Source organism: Hippichthys cyanospilos, chromosome 6, assembly GCF_059441005.1.
Source record: "Hippichthys cyanospilos isolate Australia breed blue-spotted pipefish chromosome 6, RoL_Hcya_1.0, whole genome shotgun sequence".
Taxonomy (NCBI): Eukaryota; Metazoa; Chordata; class Actinopteri; order Syngnathiformes; family Syngnathidae; genus Hippichthys; species Hippichthys cyanospilos.
This window is the reverse complement of record NC_142374.1, coordinates 25708638-25729852: the sequence shown is the minus strand read 5'-3', so window position 1 is coordinate 25729852 and position 21215 is coordinate 25708638. Positions and strand designations below refer to the sequence as shown.

The 21215-nt window shown below is 54.4% G+C and overlaps 3 protein-coding genes across 10 annotated transcripts in view; 1 reads left to right on the top strand and 2 right to left on the bottom strand.

The window, feature by feature from the left end:
• cadps2 (Ca++-dependent secretion activator 2) overlaps positions 1 to 7307 on the bottom strand; it is a 52853-nt gene extending 45546 nt beyond the window's left edge. Inside the window, exon 1 of one of the 5 annotated variants that reach the window (XM_088416506.1) lies at positions 6614 to 7307. In XM_088416506.1, coding sequence (XP_088272632.1) covers positions 6614 to 6976 — 363 coding nt within the window. In that variant the 5' untranslated portion in view covers positions 6977 to 7307. Of the gene's footprint in view, positions 1 to 1158; positions 1286 to 6613 lie in introns of those variants that run through there. The other 4 variants (XM_088416505.1, XM_088416508.1, XM_088416509.1 and 1 more) reach the window with 4 other exon arrangements.
• Positions 7308 to 8122: 815 nt separating this feature from the next.
• slc13a1 (solute carrier family 13 member 1) lies at positions 8123 to 20460 on the bottom strand. Its single transcript, XM_088416686.1, is given in 16 exon segments — positions 8123 to 8349; positions 8406 to 8543; positions 8826 to 8987; positions 9500 to 9595; positions 9598 to 9632; positions 9635 to 9750; positions 9881 to 9978; positions 10028 to 10304; positions 10373 to 10492; positions 10567 to 10691; positions 11234 to 11342; positions 11432 to 11465; positions 11925 to 12225; positions 12360 to 12488; positions 13235 to 16422; positions 19100 to 20460. Coding segments are annotated over 15 exon segments (1980 nt in total). The 5' UTR covers positions 13340 to 16422; positions 19100 to 20460; the 3' UTR covers positions 8123 to 8214.
• On the top strand, positions 12669 to 18774 carry asb15a (ankyrin repeat and SOCS box containing 15a). 4 transcript variants are annotated; one of them, XM_088418056.1, is made up of 9 exons: positions 12669 to 14607; positions 14781 to 14863; positions 14925 to 15056; positions 15583 to 15738; positions 16047 to 16292; positions 16856 to 17027; positions 17109 to 17707; positions 17959 to 18112; positions 18450 to 18774. In XM_088418056.1, the coding sequence occupies exons 1-9, from the start codon at positions 14501 to 14503 to the stop codon at positions 18673 to 18675; spliced, it is 1875 nt and encodes a 624-aa protein (XP_088274182.1). In that variant the 5' UTR covers positions 12669 to 14500; the 3' UTR covers positions 18676 to 18774. The 4 variants fall into 4 exon arrangements, with proteins under 4 accessions (XP_088274182.1, XP_088274184.1, XP_088274183.1 ...); XM_088418058.1 differs by having other exon boundaries at positions 14811 to 14863; positions 15577 to 15738; positions 17179 to 17707; positions 18450 to 18682; XM_088418057.1 differs by having other exon boundaries at positions 15577 to 15738; positions 17179 to 17707; positions 18450 to 18682.
• Positions 20461 to 21215: the final 755 nt, after the last annotated feature.

The window sequence follows — 21215 nt, the reverse complement described above, 5'->3', positions numbered from 1 at the left end:
ATCGATATCTTCTAATGCACAGGTGTGGAACTCCAGTCCTGGAGGGCCGATATCCTGCATGTTTTCAAACCTTTTCCCTCAAAAACACCTGATTCAAATGATTGGGATCATTTTGAAGCTCCTGGAGAGCTTGCTGATGAGCTAATCATTTGAAACAGGTGTGTTGGGGAAAGAAAACCGGAAAACATGCAGGAGGACTGGAGTTCCACACCTATGCTCTAATGTTAGCGACTAGACGCCAACGGGTGCCGGACTTGCGCTAAAGCCTGCAATAAAGTGGCGGATCCAAGATATATTTGCAAAAGGGCAAAGACATGACTGGTCATCCATCCGCGGGCGCCGCGGCTGCTGCATGTGCATGAGCCGCCGTCGGCCGGCAAAATGAAAACATTCTTCTCCTGCCGCGCGAGGCGCTGACAGCGAACCAGTCAACATCCAGGAAAAACCATTTCGCAAGAAAAACGCACACGATGGCCCGTACCGAACGTGGACAAATGAAGGTTATCTAAAGCACAGGTCCGCAAAGGCCGGTCCGCGGATCAACCGGGACCGGGCTCCCAAAATAAGGATGTTTCCGAAGCGTTCCGATTCATTTGTGCTTCGTTTGGCTCAGCCTTCGTTTTTTGGCGCCGCCTCTGGCCGCTGTTGATATTACATTTTGTAATAGAAACGCCAGCGGTTAATTTAGCATGTCGAGCGTTAGCCAAGCGGCGCAAAAGTGAGCTGCTATGCATGCGGCAGATGTGGGGGAAGCGGGCGCGCAGTTGTTGATGCTGCCAGGCTTTCCTTTGAGCCGCTCCCGCTCCGCTTTGAGCCGTTATGGCGGACGCTTGGCGCCGGCGAGCGCATCACGCAATCACGCATCGATACCCGTCAACAACATCGCACGCGTGCGCGTCAACACTGGAGATCTTGAACAGAGGGCAACATGAGGTTTAGGGCCGATTATAAGGCTCACTGTCAGCCGATGAGAAAATTCAAGGATTTTAGGCGCGCCTTATAGTGCGGAGAATACGATAGGCCAAATATCGCAGACGAAAGAGTGGCACGGCCGGCCCTTTCCTGCCATTGTTGGTGTGCGCCGTCAAACCAGGAAAAGAGTGCTGCCAACACCGCAAAACGCTTTTAAAAAAACAGGAAGCGTGTCGTCGTCACAACCTGGTAATGGTGGCGGTCCAAACCAAATAGCTGCACGAGTCGTCTTTCCTGCGATGATAATGACAAAAAAAAAAGAAAAAAAAAAGAAAAAAAGAAAGGAAAAGTGACTCTGGTGGGTGACAGCGAAAACAGGAAAAGAAGAGGGAGGGAAGCGAGGAAGGCGGAGATGAAGAAGAAGAATAGAGCGGAGCGGAAAAGAAATGACAGCTCCGACTTGCGCATCACCGAGAGCTAAAAATAGAGTGAGCCCGGCTCCCGCTTTCCGTCGCCACCATTTAATCAATGGTGTCAAGTCCAAAGTCTTTTATTAGATTTAACCCTGGCGGCGACGCCACCCTGAAACAAAGATGAAAATAATGCGTGTTGGAGCAGAGTGCAAAAAATCAACCCGAGCCAAAACATCCTCTCCAATCCTGTAGGGGGCAGCAATGGCAAAAGCGCGGGCCAACTGCAACCCGTTGATCTAAATCCCGAGGCGCTCTACTCAGCACCGGTGGCGCTGGCGCTGGCGCTGGCGCTAGCGCGGGGGCAGAAGTGGGCAGCGTTTCGGAAGACGTGATCGATTCCGTTTTGCTATTTTCACGCTAGCTAGCAACGTGTGAGTAAAACTACACACAAATGGCTACGAATGACTTCTTCAGCAATCTCATTTTATTTGTTCCCCAAATGATGTCCAATAAGTCAAAAGGAACCTTCGGGACATACGGCTGATTTGGGGGGAAAAACAAAGTTCCTATGTCCAGCGCAATCCAAGACTGACTCGGTTTCCTTTCACATTTGCTGCGTGGGCAATCGGTCGTGATTTATTTTCCCCGTTGCATAGAAATGCTTTTTGTTGTTTTTTGTTTTTTTTTGACAAATGATGGAGCAAGGCACCGCTTTTTTGCAGGCGCCCGACCGCCCGCCTTCAGAAATATCTTTTTTGTCCAGATGAATAACACCTGCGGAGCGTGGCTTCATTTCTAAGACACGACATCACTCGGCGGCGGTTAGAGACTTTTACTAACTGGGAGGCAGATTCGCATCCTCAGCAGGAGGATCATTCTCTCCGCATCATAAAGTCGCAGCGCGCATGTGTGTGTACGTGCGCGCGTTGGCGGGCCTTTTATCAGCAGAGAGCAGAAGCAGCCGCGACAAACCCCGAAGACAATGTCCCTTTGACACCAAAGTCGCCGCTAAATAAGCTGCCTTCCGTGATACGCGCGCAATACGGAGCCGCCAAAAACAAGGCCATGATGCGAAAGTAAAGAGTTGCTTGGCAGAGGCGGAGAGCGTGCGTCAACGTTACGGTCACATTATCGCGCTTTACGTGAAACTCAAATGATGGATGTCGGTTTCATGAACATTTCATTTCATTAACACGTGTAGAAATTTCATCATACACTACAAGTGAAACAAAGTATTGCTGAGGTTGAATTCACTCAAAAAATCTCTTTAATTAGCAAATTGCAAAACTTCTATGTTGCATTTCCTAGCCAAAAGCCAATAAGAATACAAATTTGGGCGCAGACCCAGCGGCTAATTAAAAGTGGAAATGCATCCCCGAATGCTCTTCTCAGCAAGCGATTTCTTTATGTAAAACATATTTTAAAAGCAAAAAAAAAAAAAATTCTTAACACTTAATTCTAAAGATTACTTTTAACTTTTGGTTGGCAAGATTGTGTACAGTATGAGTTTTGGTTTTTCAAACAGGACTAAAAAATGGGAGCAACTGCAAACAAATGGAGTTTTGAAGAACGGATGTGTATTTCGATAAGACGCGTCTTATATTTGGGGGATTATTGTAGTAATCATCTTGAGGGAGTGAAATCTTTTCTTTTTTTTAGAAAAAGGTACACATCTTAGTCATTTTAAGAAAGTTGGACTTTCGACAATACAAAAAAATTCATGTTTTAGACAAAACACGAGAGGTTCTATTTTCAGAAAAACAAGTAAACATGAGCATTCTTTGGCGGGTTTTTCCCATTCAAGAAAGAAATAACATGATGAGAATGAAGCCCCATGATTTTGAAGATCAAAGTGGCGAGAGAAAAGAGAAAATGAAACTTTTGTTTGCCTCCCCCGCGCAGGCAGACGATGAAGACGATGAAGAAAGGCCACCACCGGAGACGGGTGACGGCGGTGAGTGACGGACAGCCGGGAGGGCCGCCTCCCGACCGCTCGTTTTGCCGAGTCGACAAAAGCGAGCGCGCACAATGCAGAAGCGGCGGCCCTCCTTCGCGGGACGTGGGCGAAACGCGCATGGCGAGCGGGCCGCCAAATCAAAGGCCGACAAAGCGCAAGATGGCGCGGCGAAGGCCAAAGCCCGCCTCAAAAAAAAGGACCTTTCTTTGAAGTTCCGAATACGATCGAAGACGCGAACGCTTTTTAACACCGTGGCGGTTTGTTCAGTTTTCTTTTCAAATTAAGAGCAATATTACCTGGAACACAAATTTCTTGCTACGCTGACTTGCTTGCAAAACAATGTATGCTTTCATTTTGTTAGGATGAAGTCCAGGCAAAAGGCAGAACACGAAAACCAATCTTAGAAAAGACAAGTGGGCAAGCTTAAAGCGAGATGGGCATTCTTTCGATTGAATAAAAGTAGTATTGTTTGAATACGGTCACATTATTTCTTCAAAATAATTCTTCTTTTTTTTTTAAAGAGGGAATTTCAAACGACACAAAAAGCCAGGACAAAGGGAAAGGTCACATCGGGAGTATTAGAGGTCAGGGCGACGTTTCTTCGTCCGTGTATTCATGAGTCCACGGCGCAAACGGACTCCTTTGGTTTGTCCTCCACCACCACCTCACGTAACCGTATCGCCGCAAGAATCCGGGCTCCCTTGTACCAGTGCAGGTCGATCGAATGATAATAAAGGCTTTCTAGCTAGCTGGCTAAAACGCCATTCCGTCATTTCCCACACGAGCTATGTCGGCTGGCCTCTAAAATTCCAATTTGGAGACGCACGCCTTTGGATTTGAGATCTCTGATCGATTTCTGTTTTTTTTTTTTTTTTTCAACCGATCCTTTGAGAGCATTTTGGGAGACTTTCGAGCAAAGGGAACATTCCATTTTCTTGGCTCCGGCTTGATTTCCCCGCAAATTCCATTCAGTAATGATAAGACCGCTACTGCTGATGACGTTCATTAGTCGTTTAAGAAGTCGGTATGGAACGACCCCCGTTTTTGTGAACAGACAGCAAGGGGTGGAGTCGACGTCCTCGTTGACGGCAAACGTTCGTACAAACAAACACCTCCCGCAAAACAAACGACGACGCTCGGGCACTTGTTTGCTCGTCGGATAAGCTTTTTGACGATTCCAAAAACGCGCGTGCTACCTTTGTAACGATGCGTAATCTGTTGCGATTACTGAGCAAAATGGGCGGCGGTTACCAAACGTTACATTTGGGACGAGCGTGTCTATGAGGTTTCGCGAAACTCATGCGCCGCCCCCTATGCAGTCCAAACACCTTTGAACATTTTCTTCAATGTTTTTGTATGAATGGAACGATTTTGGATGAACGCGCAAAACACGGGCGTTTCGGCGGCTTGAAAGGTCTTTGACGACGAGACCCTTGTTAGCGTTACCCGCCAGCAAGCTGACAGACGTCGGACGTGATTTAAGCAGGTGAGAGCAAAAGAATCCATAGCAATTACAAGCGCGTGCTTATCGATCGCGTACCGGCGACGCCTTAGCGGAATCGTCGCGCGTAATTGCTGGCTCTGAGGGGATGCCGCGATTTTTCTTTGACGGCGTGAAAAACGCGCCACTGTCATTAGCGGCCCGAAGAAGACAAGTAAGCCTCTCTTGGGAAATCAAACGTACAGCCACAAACGTTTTTTTTCCCTCTTCCCCTTTTTCCCTCCCTTTCAAAAACAAACAAACACAAAACAAACACGCATGATCAAACGCGTCCGGTTGCCTCCTACAGCCGCAACAACATGAGAACGCAAACTACCCTAACGTGGCAAAAACAGACAACGCGGGAAAAAACAACAAACAACAATGAGCTCGGAAAACGACAGGCGGCGCACATTCAAATTCTAATAATTGAGCAGAAAATGAGAAATATCAGGAGTGTTTTGGATTATTCTTGACATGATATATTTTGATTATTATGGACTAAGGTAACCCCAATATAGATTTGTTACTGTCTTTGATGGATTTTTATCCTTTATTATTATTCATTTACACGGTTTAGGGGCATTTTGGGGGGCTCGGAACGGATTGGGCTATTTACGTGTCAAAAGCGGCTCTACTTATCAAAGAGTCACGTTACGAAACGGCTTCCGGAGCGAAAGAATTTCCTAAGCGGAGGTACCGCATTGGTTAAGATCAGAAGTACCGGAATTACCCCAGGAGGCCTTTAAGCGAGAGCTAACATTAAAATGCAGGCTTTTTTCAAGGGAGGGCCGGCGGTTTGGTCGGCGCAACTCCCGCAGGGCAACCCGCTCACGTTTGGCGTTGGCGCACACGGGCCGACGGCCCCCTGCCGGAAATCGATCCAAAAGGGCGGGCGGCCCCCGTCCAGGATGCGGCGTCACGCCAACAATCGATGGCGAGCCATTCCCTCCCGCTGGGTCAAGCGTCCGTCTCGTTAATTGAATTCTGCGGGCGCGCTCATAAAAACTCCCACGCGCGCCGTCTGCGCCAAGCTCCTTTGCATATTGAAATCAGGCAGCGTGAGAGGCTCATTAAGCCATTCCCCGGCGGGACGCCGCCACGACAACGTGGCTTCCAAAGCCTCCGGCGGGCGAGCAGCCTGGCGCAGAGAAGACTCGCTGTTCATGTGAGGCCACGTTCACATATCTAACGGCAGATACAGAAGTACCCCACTTTGGCTTTCATAGCTTATTTCTACCATTTCTCAATGCCCGGGAAAGATATCAAACTGAACGAAACACGTAATCGTATTGGAAAACGATCTTCATATAATGACTTGCTTCTAGGTCGGGGGTGGCCAACCCGCGGCCCTTTCGGCCATAGGTCGCGGCTCTCCGGGTTTGGGGAAAATAAACCACGCCACGTCACGGGTGTCGAACTCATTTTCATCGTGGGCCACGTTGTAGTCATAGTTTCCATGACAGATTTGAGCCTGTTTTGCAAATCAGAGGCCAGGAAAACTGCTCGAAAGACAGACTCGGAATAAAAGCGCTCCCCTCCCGAAATTTTTTAAACCTTGAAGACAACATTCAAGTTTGGTATTTGGGCCCGAAACTTCTGGCGGGCCACGGACCTGGCCCCCTGGCCTCAAGTTTGACACCAATGTTTTAGGGGGTACTCCAGACTTATACAGTATTTTGTATTTACTCCGAAACAGCGAGTTTTAGTGTTTTGTATGTAGACGATGGAAAATTTGATGGGTGGGACGTAAAACGCAGAGGACTTCTTCGACCGGCAGGGAAAGCTAAAACCAAGTCGACGCGGGTTGGACGGGCGGACTTGGTCGGGACGGGACGGGACGGGACCCACCTTCTGCTGCCGCCGGGTCATGTCGGTGGGCTGCTTGGCGTTGAACGGGTACGCGATGCACCTCAGCACGAACACGTATATCTGCAACTTGACTTTGTGCTCCTCTTCCTCCCGCCGCACTCGTTCGCGTTCGACTTCCAGTTCTCCCCTCTCGTCTTCGTCACCCGCGGAGCCCGGGCCGCGGCGGGGCTGCCGGTCGCCCGCCCCGGCCGAGGGGGCTCCGGGAGCCGCCGGGTCGGCGGACGCCGGATGCTTCCGCGACGGCGGCGGCGACGTCCGCCGCCGGGCGCCGCCGCGCTTATCCCGGGCAACTTCCGGGTCGGACTCCCCGCCGCTGTCTTCGCTCGAGGACGGGTCCAGCATGGCCGCCGCGTCGTCGGCTCAAGCGAGCGAGAGGCTTCCGCTTTTCTCCGGTCGACGTGGTCAACGGGAAGCAAAGGGGAAAGGAGGCGGCTGCGCTTCGGGTCGCGCGGCGTCGGAATGAAGGAGCGCTCGAGCTGACAAACAGGTGAACAACCTGTGGCTTCGGCCAAAGATGGGACGACGCGCGCGACGAGGGCGCACTTGGAGCCGACCCAGACGACCGCGCCGCAAAACGCCTTCCGCCGCCGCCAAAACACACACGGACAATTCGGGAGTGAAAAGCGGTTGCGCTGACGAGAACGCTCGTGCAGCCCCGTAGCGCGGCTTACTTCTTCGACGCGGCGTTTGCCGAGCGAGCGCGTCGCACAGGCCTATCGGCACACGCTCATGCAGCAGCTATGCACACAACTGCGTTACTGTACACTGCCCTCCCCTCCCTCCCCTCCCTCTCCATTCACGATTCGCACCCACTCACTCGCGTATTTTGTTTCGTTTTTAATAAAAAAAACTTTTGACTTTACTCCCGCCCAGAACTCCCTTACTGTGCAGTGCTTCTCCCCCCTTCCCAATTCATGCACCTGCGCGCTCAAGTATATTTTGTTTTTTGAAATGATAATAAAGCTTGTTAAATTCCGCTTCGATAATGTAGCGTCGCATCTCCTCCGCCATTCATTTGCGGCGCTGTTCTTCACGTTTGTGGAAAAATCAAGAACTGTGTGAAAGAAAAAAAACATGCAGAATCCACTTTAAAACAATTTCAGCGTCAAAAATCGATTTGGATTTTGGATGCTTGCGCACTGCCATTAAAATAGTTATGAGCTATTAGCATTGCCTTCTGCTAACCGTTCTAAAGCAACAACCGACATGTGCCTGTTTTCGGAAATGCCGTTTTTTGCTAGCTCCGCGTTCAATGGTGGCTGACTTGCCGGACACCCCGCCGTAAGTCCATACCGCGATACTGAAAAAGCTCCTTTGAATACACCCAAAACATGTTCTGAAGGTATTTAAAAGACTACAAAAATGTTTTTAGGTCTTCCCATTGTAAATTTCACAAACTTGCAAAGAAATGGGTTCTTAACGACCGACAGTATGTTTCAAATATAATCATACAGCATTCTTTGAATTTACGATTTCTTCAAATCCGGCTTCTGTTTTCATAGTTTTTATTATAGTCATATCGCTACAAAAACAAGGAATAAAAAGCCCAAATACAAAAAGGTGGTCGCCTGCTGCATGAGTCACGGCGCAGTGGCGTTGAACGACGGCGCCCAATCGGGATACGTATCCAGAGAGAACAAGGGCACGCCCCAGGTGCTGACGGCCAATAGGACGGCGAGGAGGCCGATGACGTTGGCGCCCAGCCCCGCCTTCACCTAACCCGCGGGACACGCCTTAGGTCAAGGTAGAAAAAGAGGCGCCTTCCACTTACCATGTCGGCCACGCTGAAATGTCCGTAGGCGAAAACCACGGCGTTGGGAGGATTGGACGCCGGCAGCAGGAAGGAGAAGGACGTGCACAGGGTGGCCGGGATCAGGAGCCGCAGCGGGTTGATGCCCACGCCTTCCGCCTGCGCCGCGCGCGACAAATGAGGACTTTCCGCTCCCCGCAGCAAGTTCTCCAGCTAAGCCGGCGCTTAAACTATTTTTTTGCAACCCCCGCCCGCGCAGGCTTTGAAAATGGGAGCGCAACTGCACCGCCTGGCGCCGCGGAGGCGCAATTACACTTCACACCGCAAAAGCAAAGCCTGTTCCCCGGGCTCATATGTTTTTTTGGGGGTTTTTTTGTGTGACATATCGCCCAAACCAGAAACCGCAATTGCGTGAAGATGTTTATGCGCGTGCGCGCCCACCAGAGGCGAGAGGATGGGCAGGAAAATGGTGATGGTGGCGGCGTTGCTGGCCAGCTCGGTTACCGCGGCGATGGTGACGCAAGCCACGGCCACGGTGGCCAGCGGGGGCAGCTGGCCCAGAGGAGACAGGAGCTGCGACACCCACCGGGACAAACCGGATACCTACGCGCATGCGCAAAACGGACGATCCATTAAGTTGGGCAAAATTTCACTCATTTCACATCATCATTAGCAGATATAATAATCGATCGTGTGTGTTTTTGCCTCTGCGTTCCCTCCATGAATATGTACAGGAGCTTTAATGAGCTTCAAGCGGGTTTGACTTAATTGCTTGCTGCTGGGAATCAGCAGACCGTGCGCCCGCTGGCTCCCTCCAGCGGAGAGCACAGGTAGTACACAGACTAAACTCTTGAATAGTTTACGCTCTATGATTTCATCGTGGTTAGGGAAATTTCAAGTTCCAAGAAGCCATTCGCTCAATTTTGAGGAAAACTGGTAAATCTGTCTTTCTTTGAAAGGAGAAAAGAAACTCATCATCTCAAGAGCGTTTCTCGACTTCAAGACGGCGCTGCACCGCTGCGTTTATTGCTTTGGCCCGAGCGCAGCAATTTGATGGAAAAACGCTAAGAGAAAAGTCGGCGTTGGCCGAAGATGCGGATGTCGACGCCACGCACCTTAGTGCCTTCTGCCAGGGCGAAACCTCCGCCCACCAGGAGGCACACTCTCCACGGCATGGACGCCTGGAAGTCGTCCCAGGTGATCATGCTTTCTGTGGCAGCATCGTCATCATCATCATCATCGCCACCGTCGCCGCATTCCCTTTTGCGGGTTACCGTATTTGCGCCAGGGTCCGTGGGCGGGCACCAGGAAAAGGAGGAGCCCGAGCGCCAGCGCCACCGTGGCGTCCGTCACGTAGTCGGCGTGACTGCGCGGTGGAGAGCGGACGCGGTCGGACGCGCGCTCGCTCGCTCTCTCACGCTGCCCGTCTCAGCCATTCGGTCACTCGCTCACCGATTGGCTCACTCACTCGCTCGCTCAGTCAGTCAGTCACTCACCGAGGGAAGGCGGCGGCGGCCCAGCCCGGCGCCCAGCCCGGGGACCGGCTCAGCCACAGCGCGATCATCAGCAGGAAGAGCAGCAGCGTGAACAGCTCCTGCCCGCTGCGCCGCGCCCGCACGCGCGGAAAGGACGCAATCACGGACGAATGAGTGAACCGGCCCCGCCAAACTGAACGACGGGCCAAAAAGTGGGGAGGCGAAGGGGTGATAACGGCCCGATGACGGGAACGCCTTTGCGAAAGGAAGGGACGAGCGGACAATCTCGAGGGACGAGCGAACGGGCGAGGGCGATACCGCGTGATGGTTTTTGGACCCGACCGACCTCACGGGCCCCAGCGCTCCGCGCCGCTCTCGGACCAGTTCCCCGGCGGCGGCGGCGGCCCCGCTCTCCGGGCGGCGGCCCCGACGCGGCGAGCAGGAGCTAGGACGGGCGAGGGTTAGGCCGAGCTCGCGGCGCTCGACGACGCCGGCGACGGCGGCGCCGCTCACTCGGAGCCCAGGAAGAGCCAGCAGAGCCACGCCCAGGTGAGCAGCAGCGCCAGCGCGCTGACGGGCAGACACAGGGCCAGCCACTTGCCGAAGCTGACGCAGCGGCATTCCGGGTAGATCCTGGGAAAAACGCCGGCGCGCCTTTGACTTTTTCTCCCGCGGCCGACGGGAAGGACGATAGGGGCGGGACTCACTGCTGAAGGTACTCGGAGAAGATGAGGTTGGGCGAGGTTCCCGGCAGGGTGGCCAGGCCGCCGATGTTGGAGGCGTAGGCCACGCCGATGCACAGCGCCTTGGCCAGGGCCGGGGCCTCGGCCGGCTCCCCGAGCTCCGCCTCGACGCACCGAAGGAGGGGCAGAGGCGTTTTTGGATTTCCCCCAAACCGGGTCCTTTGTCGTGTTTTCGATGAGTGACGTCGAAGGAGAAGCATCCGAAAAAAGGCTAAGCGAGCGCGTGGCTTGTCAAAACACGGCGACTTTCGATACGGACTCCTGCCGTCCCTCCGAAACGCTTGCAAATTTAGCACGTGTCGGGCTCACTTTCCGCCATTCAAAATCGGAAATATTGTCCGTTTCGGACATATTGAAAAGCCCGCGTTTCATCGCCGATTTCTGCATCAATCCTTTGCATTAGTCATGTGACATTCGCGAGCCGAGCTGCGCGAGATGTCATTTTGACTTGACGGCATATCGCAAACCCCCACGCCACCGCTTCATTGATATTCCCTCGCCCTCACGTGCCTCGGAAGGATGTGTTTCACGCAGGGGGGCGCGGAGGACATTTGACTGGAAACGAGGACGTTTTTGACTGCCATTGATAGTCGAAGGCAGAAAAATGGCAGGAAGAATGGAGCTTTCGTACTTGCGTGGCATCTGATGATGATGAAGGAGAAGAAGATGATGATGATGGAGAAGAAGATGATGGAGAAGAAGATGATGACGCTGTTTCTTCTGGAACTTCCAGTACATCTCTGAAAAAAAAAAACAGTCAAGCTTTTTGGTTTTCTGGATTTTCTAGCACGACCAGAAAGCAAAAGTTTGTTGAAGACGCAAGACGCACCTCGCAGCTTCCTTGTTTTTCTCAACGTGGACCTCTGTGTGTGACGCACGCACGCACGCGCACGCACATGCACACACACACACACACACACACACACACACACACACACACGCACACACACAGGGAATGAATGTCAGAAATGATTTGATGGCAATCAGGAGAAAAATGAGTCATCGGGTGCACCTGCCGCACAATAACAAGCAGAAGAGCGGCGGGGATGAAAGGCAAGCCACGTGTGATCCCACCGCACCGTTTGGGGGCAAAAGTGAAAAAAAACGGATTTCAAGATGGTCATATTTCAAGATTCTTCAAACCAATTTTTCGGGATATATTTCTACAATTCAAACATGCGGCCAGCGGCTCCATTCCGGCCCGCAAATGGGTTTAATGCAGCCCGCCGGATGATTTTGTCAAGTATAAAAATGAGTTCAACGGTTGCTAACCGAAACGGCAGAAGCGATCAAATTAAAAGCCTCGTCTGTTTGGACGTTACCGTCCAGTCGGCGGTCGCGGCGGTCGCGGCCGTCGCCCCCCTCGCCGGCCGGCCCCATCTGCCGGAGGACGGCCTCGGCGACGGGCATCACCATGGTAACTGCGGAGGTGTTGTGCACCCACATGGAGAGGAGGGCGCAGGCCGCCATGAAGCCCAGCGTCAGGCGGGCCGGCCGCACGCCCAGCGCCGCCACCAGCCGCAGGGCCGCGCGGCGGTGGAGCCCCCACTTCTGGATGGAGGTGGCCATGCAGACCATGCCCACCAGCAGCAAGTGGAAGTCCTTGAAGTAGGCCGTCGCCACCTGCCGGACGCCGGCGCCGCCTTGTTAGTGGCCCGCCGGATGGATAGACGCTGTCCAGCTGCGTTTGCCATTGCTTCCCCGCCGCACAAAGGCAAACGCCTCGCAAATGGTTGCCACGGGAAGGCCCAGGTCACCTGCGACGACGTCATGATGCCGAAAAGGGGGAAGAGGATGGCGGGGAACATGGCGGTGATGGGCAGCGGGATGACTTCGCTGCTCCAGAAGACGGCCATCAGAAGAAGAACAAAGGCGCAACCGGACTCCTGGCGCAACGAAACAAAACAGGCGCTCAAATTCTTTTTCCTTGCTTGGCGTTTTGCCCGGGGAAGGCCTGGCTCGCGCCGAAGCCCCGTTTCCAACCCGTGTTCCCGCCTCGAGGGCGAACCCTCACAAACCCGGACAAACCCAACCCGAACTCCGACCCGGCCCGGCCCCGACGCAACTTGAGCCGACCCGAAACTCACTCGAACTCCACCCAACTCGCCCCCGACTCAAACTCCAGCCAACTTAACCCAAACCGACTTCTACCTGACCAAAGTCAAACTCTAGCCAACCCGACCCGGTCCAGCTTCGAGATTTTCCCAACTCCAACTCCAGCTGGTCGCGAACGGAGGGAGGCTGGCAAATCCGTCCCGGACCCGTCAACGCTTTGGAACCGGGTTGATTTTCGGGAAGCTCAAAGCATTAGCTGCAATGAAAAGCCGGTAGAGAAGATCCGGGCGGAGATCTTGGCGGAAACGGAGTGAAGTAGATCGCGTCGGAGGAAAGGGGCCTTTGCGGCCGGGTCCGCGACGCGACATCGACGCTTCGGAGGTCCCGATGGGCCCAGACAAGCCGGTGGGCCGGCCCGGAGCCGGCGGATTCCGCGGCGGGACTCGCGCTCTAACTTGATTTGCGTGTAAAAGCCTGAATTGGGACGAGCCCTTTGAACTGTGGACACTTTGTCCGTCAAATCTCCACAGGAACGCTTGAAGAGGAAGAAGACGATAATGACGATGAAGATGCCTACCTTGGTGGCGATGACGAGGGGGAGGGGCAGCAGCAGCAGCGGCGCCGCCGCCGCGAAGAGCAAACGGCGGTAGTTCCAGGCCGCCTTCGGCAACTCGCGCCACATCCCGGCTGGCGCTTCCTCTTCCCGGTCTGGTGGCGGTCCGGGGTCCAGGACGGGGACACGGTCCAGCGAGGTCGCGCCGCGTCCCGCGCTCACCCGAGGTCTGCTCGAAAGGGGCTTCCGCGCGCTTTGTCTTCCTTCTTCCTTATCTGGCGGTTAAACAGTTGCCAGCGCTCGACCCCGCGACCTTCGAACTTCGCCCCTTGTGTTGTTCGGGAAACCTGCATCTGCGGGCACCGCGTCTTTTCGCCGATTACAAAATATCTTTGATGGACGCAATCATGCACGCGCACGCACACATACATACGCGCACGCCGGCGTATTCACCGGCCTGCACGCGCATGTGCGCGCGCGCTCGCACGCACTCAGACAAGCATGTGCCCACACTTACGGACGCGCGCAAGCGTATTCACAGGCACGCGTGCGTGCACTCAGACAAAAAACATGACAGTACGCGCATATGCACGCACGGGTCTGTGCACATACAAATTTACTGAATATAATTACACACAGTATGCATATACTCGTGTACGTACTGAAATCAACTGCATATATGCATATATGTAACCGCCTCTACATATATTTATGGTCTGTAGGAGATGCGTGCGCAAGCAGCTGCGATTCGGACGGCAGCTGTTCTCGTTTGCGCCGGCCGCTGCCGTTGTGACATCAACAAGCAATTCCCCGACCCGAATTCCGTCCAGGTGTTAAAAAATAGAGGCGGCCATGCCGGAAATAGAGGCAGCCATCGTGAAAGGCGAGGCCGCCGGGCGGCTGGGGCGCGGCGCCCGGCCGGCTTAGCTCGGACAATAGACGGCGTCGCCTGGCCGCGTTTCGCACGGCGGCCAGTCGGGGGCCGGATATAAAAGCGCGCGGCTGCGCGGGCTCGCTGTTGGGAGAGCTGCCGTCCAAAGTGGCAGGTAAGGCGCGCGTTCCGCCGCTTCCGGAGATGCGCCCGCCCTTCGCCCACCGTCGTCACGGTAACGGCGACCGCGCGCGCGCCGGAAGCCTTTAACTTTTTGCTTTAGCTTTAGTTTAGACGAGGACCCCGAAAATGGTCCTAAAAAACCCCCCACCTTACAATAACCAAAAATCATTCCGAATGAATGAAATAATAATGCCGAGCCTTGAAAAAAAAATGGGCGCTTGTCCGTCGGCAGCAGGATGATGGCGTCGGACGAGTACGACGAGGACGAGGATCTCAACGCTTACGCCATCCAGCGCGCCATCCGGCACGACGCGCGTCAGACCTTCGTCAAGTCGGCCGCCAGGTACGCCGGCTCAAACTTCGAACGAGCTGCTTCAGATCGGCCGGTCTTCGCCTCACAAACGGCAATTGCAGATATTGACATTTTCCCCAATATATATGTATACGTACGCAGTGCATACATAGTGGCCATCATTTTTTGCGTCAAATTTTTCCGCGTCCCGAATGTGCCCAAAGGGACGCTGACGGGTGCGCTCGTCCCCGCAGCCTATCGCCGAGCGCGGAGGAGAACCTGCGCGTGTTGGCCGCCATCGAGCAAGGTAAGCCGCAGGGCGGCGACCCGCGGCCCGCTCGCAGTTGACGGCTGCCGGCGGCGAGCAGGCGACGCCGCCTTGCTGAGGAAGCTGTCGCGGCGTGCGGGCGCCTTCCGGGAGCCGGACGCCGACGGCTGGCTGCCGCTGCACCGGGCCGCCTGCCGGCCCGGCGTCGAGGTCCTCCGCCTGGTCGCGACGGGTGAGCGGCGCCGAGCTCCGGTCGCAAAGTCGAATCCGGCAATATTCCGTCCAAAGTAAGGAACGAACCCGACGGCGGGCCCGATCCAAATCGCCCGACGTACCGCCGGCTTCGGAAATGACAGCCTGTCGTCAAAACGCAAACGAGTCCGTCCGCGTTCCACCAAAAGTCAGGAAGGAGCTCAATAGCGGGCCATGGAATCGCCGGACCTTTTGTCAACTTGGCAAATGGCATCAAGATTCAAAGCTCCGACGATTGCGTCAAAAGTCAGGGATGGCCTCAATGGGCCCGGTGCAACGAGGCGTCCGACCGCTCGGCATTTTGCCCGACGCGGCCGGCGCTTTGCGGCTCCGATTTTTGCCCTTCCTTTGAAGTGAGCAAGCTTTACCTATGAGTCATCGGCCGTTGCCGGCTGCGTTCCGGGTGACAGCTGGCGGGCCAAAATAACATCTGATTCATATCGGCGGAGGGGGGGGGGGCTCACCTGCCGGGGTGGGGCACCTGACCTTTGACCTGTTAGCGGCAGGCGAGCAGAGCCTGGAGGCCCGGACGGCGGACGGCGGGGAGACGCCGCTCACCTTGGCCGTCAAACGCGGGCGGCCCGCCAACGTGCTGGCCCTGCTGGAGGCCGGGGCCCGGCCCGACGCGCTCAACGCCAGGAACCAGTCGCCGCTCTCGCTGGGTACAAAAAAACATCGGCATTAAGAATAATAACGAACGAGGAAAAAACTTGGAATAAAAAATACTGCAAATGAAATAAACATAGAAAAAAGGTAATCCCTGCGACAAATTTGGTTCTCTTACACCAGGGGTGTAACCCTCCTTCTAACCTTGTTTGAATGTAATAACTTCATTTTTTTTTCTTTTTCTGAACACTAATATTGAAAAGTAGCTTTTCTCACATGGGAAAAAAAATCTTTGTTTTTGTTTTAACTTGTGCAAAATGAAAAACGTAAGACTGAGCATTTTGCGTTTTGCGGGCCGGCTCAGCGGCGCGGGCGTCTTCGTACGAGATGAGCAGCGCGCTGGTGTCTCACGGCGCTTGGGTGGAGCAAGTGTGCGCCAAAAAGAGGACGGCGGTGCACGAGGCGGCCCGGGCGGGACGCGTGGACGTCCTCATGCTGCTGCTGAGGAACGGGGGACGCGTCAACAACAGGGACGCCAACGGAGTGACGCCGCTGGGCGCCGCCGCCGAGCGAGGCCACGCCGCCCTGGTGGAGATCCTACTCAACTGCGGTAACAAATTATTTTGCTCCGTAAAGTTGTACTCCACGGCCTGTGATCAAAGCATCGACGCTGTACCTGCTAATGGCCAGAGGCGGGCACCCCGGCGGCACCGGCGGACGGCCGACGACGGCAATGAATGCTGAAAAAAAACAAAAAAACCACGCGTTACAAACGTTCGCATTTTCGGCCGGGGGAATCGTCGGGATAGGCGTTACGTCGGATGCCCGTCATCGATCGGATTGATTTGTAGCCGCTCCCTTTCCTAGTCCCGGTTTCACGAACCAAAACTCGTAGTGCCGGGCAAAAGTTCAAAGTCGCGTTCGGGAGCAACCGGGGATTGCAAAAATACACCGACAGACCATTACGGTTTTGTGACGGCCGGGCGATGACGGGAAGGGGGCGGGGCTCGGACGGACGTCGCCCACCTCCGCTATACGCTATCGCAAGCGCGCAATTAAGTTTGCTATTTATGCAAGAGGATCCAATCAAGCAACGGTCAAAGCGGACCCGGGCGCGGAGCGACTCGCCGAGTCGGAAACGCCGGTGACCTCGGCGCGCTTGTGCTCGTTCAGGCAGCAAGGTGAACTCTCAGGCGTGCAACGGCGAAAGCGCTCTGCAGGACGCGGCCGGCTCGGGGAACACGGCCTGCATTCAGCTGCTGCTGGACAACGGCGCCGACCCCGACCTGCACAGCGCCACCGGACACCTGCCCGTGCACAAGGCCGCCTACGCCGGACACTACGAGTCAGTCTCGCGCGCGCCTCGACCGGCCGACGGCGGGGGGAGGGAGGGATAGCTGGGTGACGGAAAAGAGCTAGTTTGCAGAGGGGACAAAAGAAGGAGAGGGCGGGCGGCCTTGCGGCCAGCGGAACGCCGAAGGTGTCCCTTGGCGCAGGGCGGTGGAGCTGCTGCTGTCGGCGACCGGCAAGCGGGCCCTGAAGGAGGCGGCCCAGAGCCCGCTGCACTCGGCGGCCGAGGGCGGCCAGAGCCGCTGCCTGTCGCTGCTGCTGTCGCGCGGGCTGGACGTCAACCGCCGCCTGAGCGCCGCCGCCTCGCGCAACTACGGCGACCTGCGCCGCAGCGCCCTCTACTTCGCCGTGTCCAACGGCGACGGCGAGTGCACGCGGCTGCTGCTGGAGGCCGGCGCCAAGACCGACCTGGACCCGCTCAGCTGCCTGCTGGTGGCCGTGCGCTCGGGGCGCCGGCGCCTGGCGCGCATGCTGCTGGAGGCCCGGGCCGACGTCAACCGCCGCTTCGCCGCCGTCAGCGACACGCTTTTCCCCACCGCCTTGCAGTACTGCCTGAAGGACCCGCCCATGATGAGGACGCTGCTCAACGCCGGCTACAGGGCCGACGCCTGCTTCCGCTGTCGCCACGGCGGCGACGCCGACGGCCGCCCGGACCGCGACGACGCCGAGATTCCCGTGAGTTCGCTTTGCCGGCCAAAATTTCGCTTGGAGGAAATGCCGGGGGGAAAAGAAAGAAATGGTGAAAAGGAACGCTGCGGGGAGAACTCGGGGTAACTCTTTTCTGGAAAAAAATATTCATGGCGAACTACTGCCGGTTCGGAAGTGCGAAGAATCGGGAAAAAATCGACTTTACTGGCGAAGGCAAAAATGCGAGGCTTCTGTTCAATGTAGAAAAAAAACCAAGTGGTCCGCGTGTCGCCCGGCAGTTCTGCGACTTCATGAGCCTGTCGTGCCTGGCGCACCTGGCGGGGCGCGTGGTGCTGACGCTGCTGGACTACGTGGACCGCGTGCGCATCTGCCCGAAACTGGCCGCCGTCCTGCAAAAGCAAGACGAGTGGGACGATATCTGCCGCGTACTGGGTCAGTGCGCATTTCGGATACGCGCTATCACTAGTGCTTGCGGAGCTGAGGGGACAAGCCGCCTCCAAAAATCATTCCGCAGCAATTGTAGGTTTTTTTTACCTTCTTGCCATGCGCGCAGGATGAGGCACTGACACTTGCTAAGAACAATCAAAAAAAAAAAAGGATGTTCATGTATATTTCTATGCACCTATATGGCGCATGTTTCTTTACGCACCAAATATTCAATATTTCGTTTGAAAATCAAAGGGAAAAAAATAGAGCTGCAAATTGAATTCCGTGCCGATGGACGATTTGACGTTTTTCATCTTTTGCCGGCGAACGGCCGTGTCCGCAGGCAACCCTCGCCCGCTGTCCCATCTGTGTCGGCTGCTGATCCGCAGACGCCTGACCCTCAAGAGATTGAACAACGCCGAGATTATGAACTCGCAACTTTTCCCGCCTGCGCTGCGAAACTTCATCTTGTACCGCGAACACGAGCCCCCCCAAGAAGAGCAAGCGTGACTCGGCCTTTCGCGCGTGCGTACCGTACCCAGCCGACCGGTGCGCCGCGCAAACATTAAAAGGAGATTCCGCAGTTGAGCCCGCCAGTCGACTTCCTTGTCGGCGAAGGGAACCGTCGCCATCCTTGGAGGAGCTCGGATGGAAACGAGGGGGCGCGCTTTACCATGAAATGAGTCCATTCGAGTTTCAGCCGGTCGAGTCGTCGACGTGTCGGGCCGCGGCCGCAAAGAGGTTAAAGGTTACATCAAGGCGGCCAAGCGTGCCATGAATCCTAACAAGCTCGTCCGCCGCTTCGTCTTGCTTTTTCCATCAACTGTGCAAAAAGCGCACCATCGTACATTATACAGTGTGTGTGTAAATATATATATATATATATATATATATATATATATATATATTTGTGTGTGTATAGGTTTCACTATTGTTATTCCATTGTTAGCCTCTTGTCACCCTGGAATCTCTAGAGGTGCGGAGTGTACATACCTCCTTCATACTCCAAGTGGTGCTAAAGCAGCAGATTTGGTCCTCCCCTCATGCAACTGAACGATGACGTCTATGAAGCGCCTTTGCCTGGCACGCGTTAATTTGCCGCCATCTAGCGGCCTTTAGCTTGAACTACAACACAGATCACCATCAGGAACGCATTACACAAATCCTGTACATAGCAATCTCAGGCACACAAACTCGCTCGCATACACGCGGAAAAAAACAAGGAGGCATCAAAGAGAATCGAACAGGGATCTTGCTGCGATGCGGGGCGCCGAGACGGAATTTCCATTCTGGGTCCCGAAGCTTATCAGGCGAGATGCGGTTCGAAAGGGTGCATGAACAGCAGCTTTAAGGCCGACCGGCGTCAAGTAGCGCGATACCGCGGGTCGCTCGTCGCCGCGGCAACATGGCAACATGGCACAAGTGGAATTATCTGCTTTAATCAAGCTGGGGGAAGTCAAACCGGCGGGCCAAGTACCCCCACCCCACCTGAGCTTTCACGCGCTTGAAATGAAGGAAGGAAGCAAGCAAGCAAGCAAGCCGCACTAACCTGATCATCAATCGAGCGACAGATGATTTGAGCAACAAGCCAACGCTTGAGGGCAACTAACCTACCGATGAAGCTGACAAGGAACCGACAGAAAGACCGAACGTCCGAGCAGTTGACAAAAGAAGTAAGCGACCGATTATGGAACGACCAACCGATGAACGGACGACTGAAGAGAGAAAGCAAGTAAGGCACCGCTTGAAGGCAACTAAGCTACCCAGAAAGCTGACGAGGAACTGACGGCGAGCGCTCAACTAACCTTGCACTGACGCCACGAAGCCGGCCGACCAGCTAACCTGACCGTCCGACCGGCAAAGCGAGCAACCGCCCAAGCGGGCCACAAATAAAATGAATGACCGCCGACCCCACTAAGCAGCCGACGGATCAACCGAAGGCCCAAATGACTGAGCGCTCGCTTGACCCACTAATCAACATATGGACCGGACTCCATCCAAAACACAAACGTCCCAACAGCAAACACGCCGATAACGAACGATTCCGCCGAATTGCGACCTCGCTTGAAGCCAAACAAACCTCCCTCGAATCGGGCTGGGTTCGTCGCTCGGGGGTCTCGGAAAACGCTTTGCAATTAGGAGCGTATTTTCTGCGCTGTGAGGCGCCCCTGAAAGTCTGGGATCTGCTCAAAAGCTCACGGTGCGCCTCAACGGCCATTCCGTTCCTTTAAACTCTTGACTCCTTGTCAAGTCGGACGCTTGAGAGCCGACCACGGCCGAAATAGCGGCCATTCAGTAGGCCGCGTTTCGGTTCGCACTCCCAAGAGATCTTTGCTTCGGGGGTCGTTGAGAAATCTTGTGACAACTCCGCGTTGCAATAAGAAAGTTGAGTTTTGGAGGAAAAAGAAAAGTGATTTTTCCAGGCGCGGCGTCACGGCAAAGTCCTATTTGCGTGAGAATATGTAGAGCGTGTACCGTGCAGCGCTTCTTCATGCCAAAGTTCCACCAGCACTTTGCAATCAGCAGCATTTTTAATCGGGCCAAAGCGAAAATTCAGACGGATGCGTTTTTTTCCTAAAGGATCCCCGAGTACTGCTCACGGCACTTGGGGGGACTTGGGGGGGGGGGCCCCGGTTTGAGAAGCGCCGCTCGGGAAGATTCGTTCCCTTCTTGCCACTCGCGACACATTCTTGAAAGGCCCGAGGCCAAGCTAAGCTATTAGCATGATGACCACACCATATTAATAGTTTTTTTTTGTTTTTTAAATGGCCGTTTTTGTCGTTCCAGGTTTCTCACACACGAAGACGCCTGTCAGACATCTCTTCACGTTTGGATTTCATTTTTTCTTCAACGGTTCCTTCCAAAATTGGAGGACATTTGGCTTTCATCATTCGTGAAGTCAACCTTGACTTTTCTGATTTTGAAAACGGACCCAATTTGTGAGGAGGAGGATGTGCGCGACTTGCCATTTTTTTTGTAAACTTCAGGATGATTGAAAAGTAACAACTTTACTCGTTGACAAATTGAATATGTTGAATAAGAAGGCCACTTATGTTTGGCTTACTTTTTTTTTTTTTGCAAATTTTTGTATTTACCCTTTTAATGCCAG

Coding starts and splice junctions, on each gene's coding strand:
- asb15a (XM_088418056.1), top strand. CDS start 14,501: ATGATGGCGTCGGACGAGTACGACGAGGACGAGGATCTCAACGCTTAC. Junction 15,057..15,582: donor CCTCCGCCTGGTCGCGACGG/GTGAGCGGCGCC, acceptor TGTTAGCGGCAG/GCGAGCAGAGCCTGGAGGCC. Junction 18,113..18,449: donor CGATATCTGCCGCGTACTGG/GTCAGTGCGCAT, acceptor CCGTGTCCGCAG/GCAACCCTCGCCCGCTGTCC.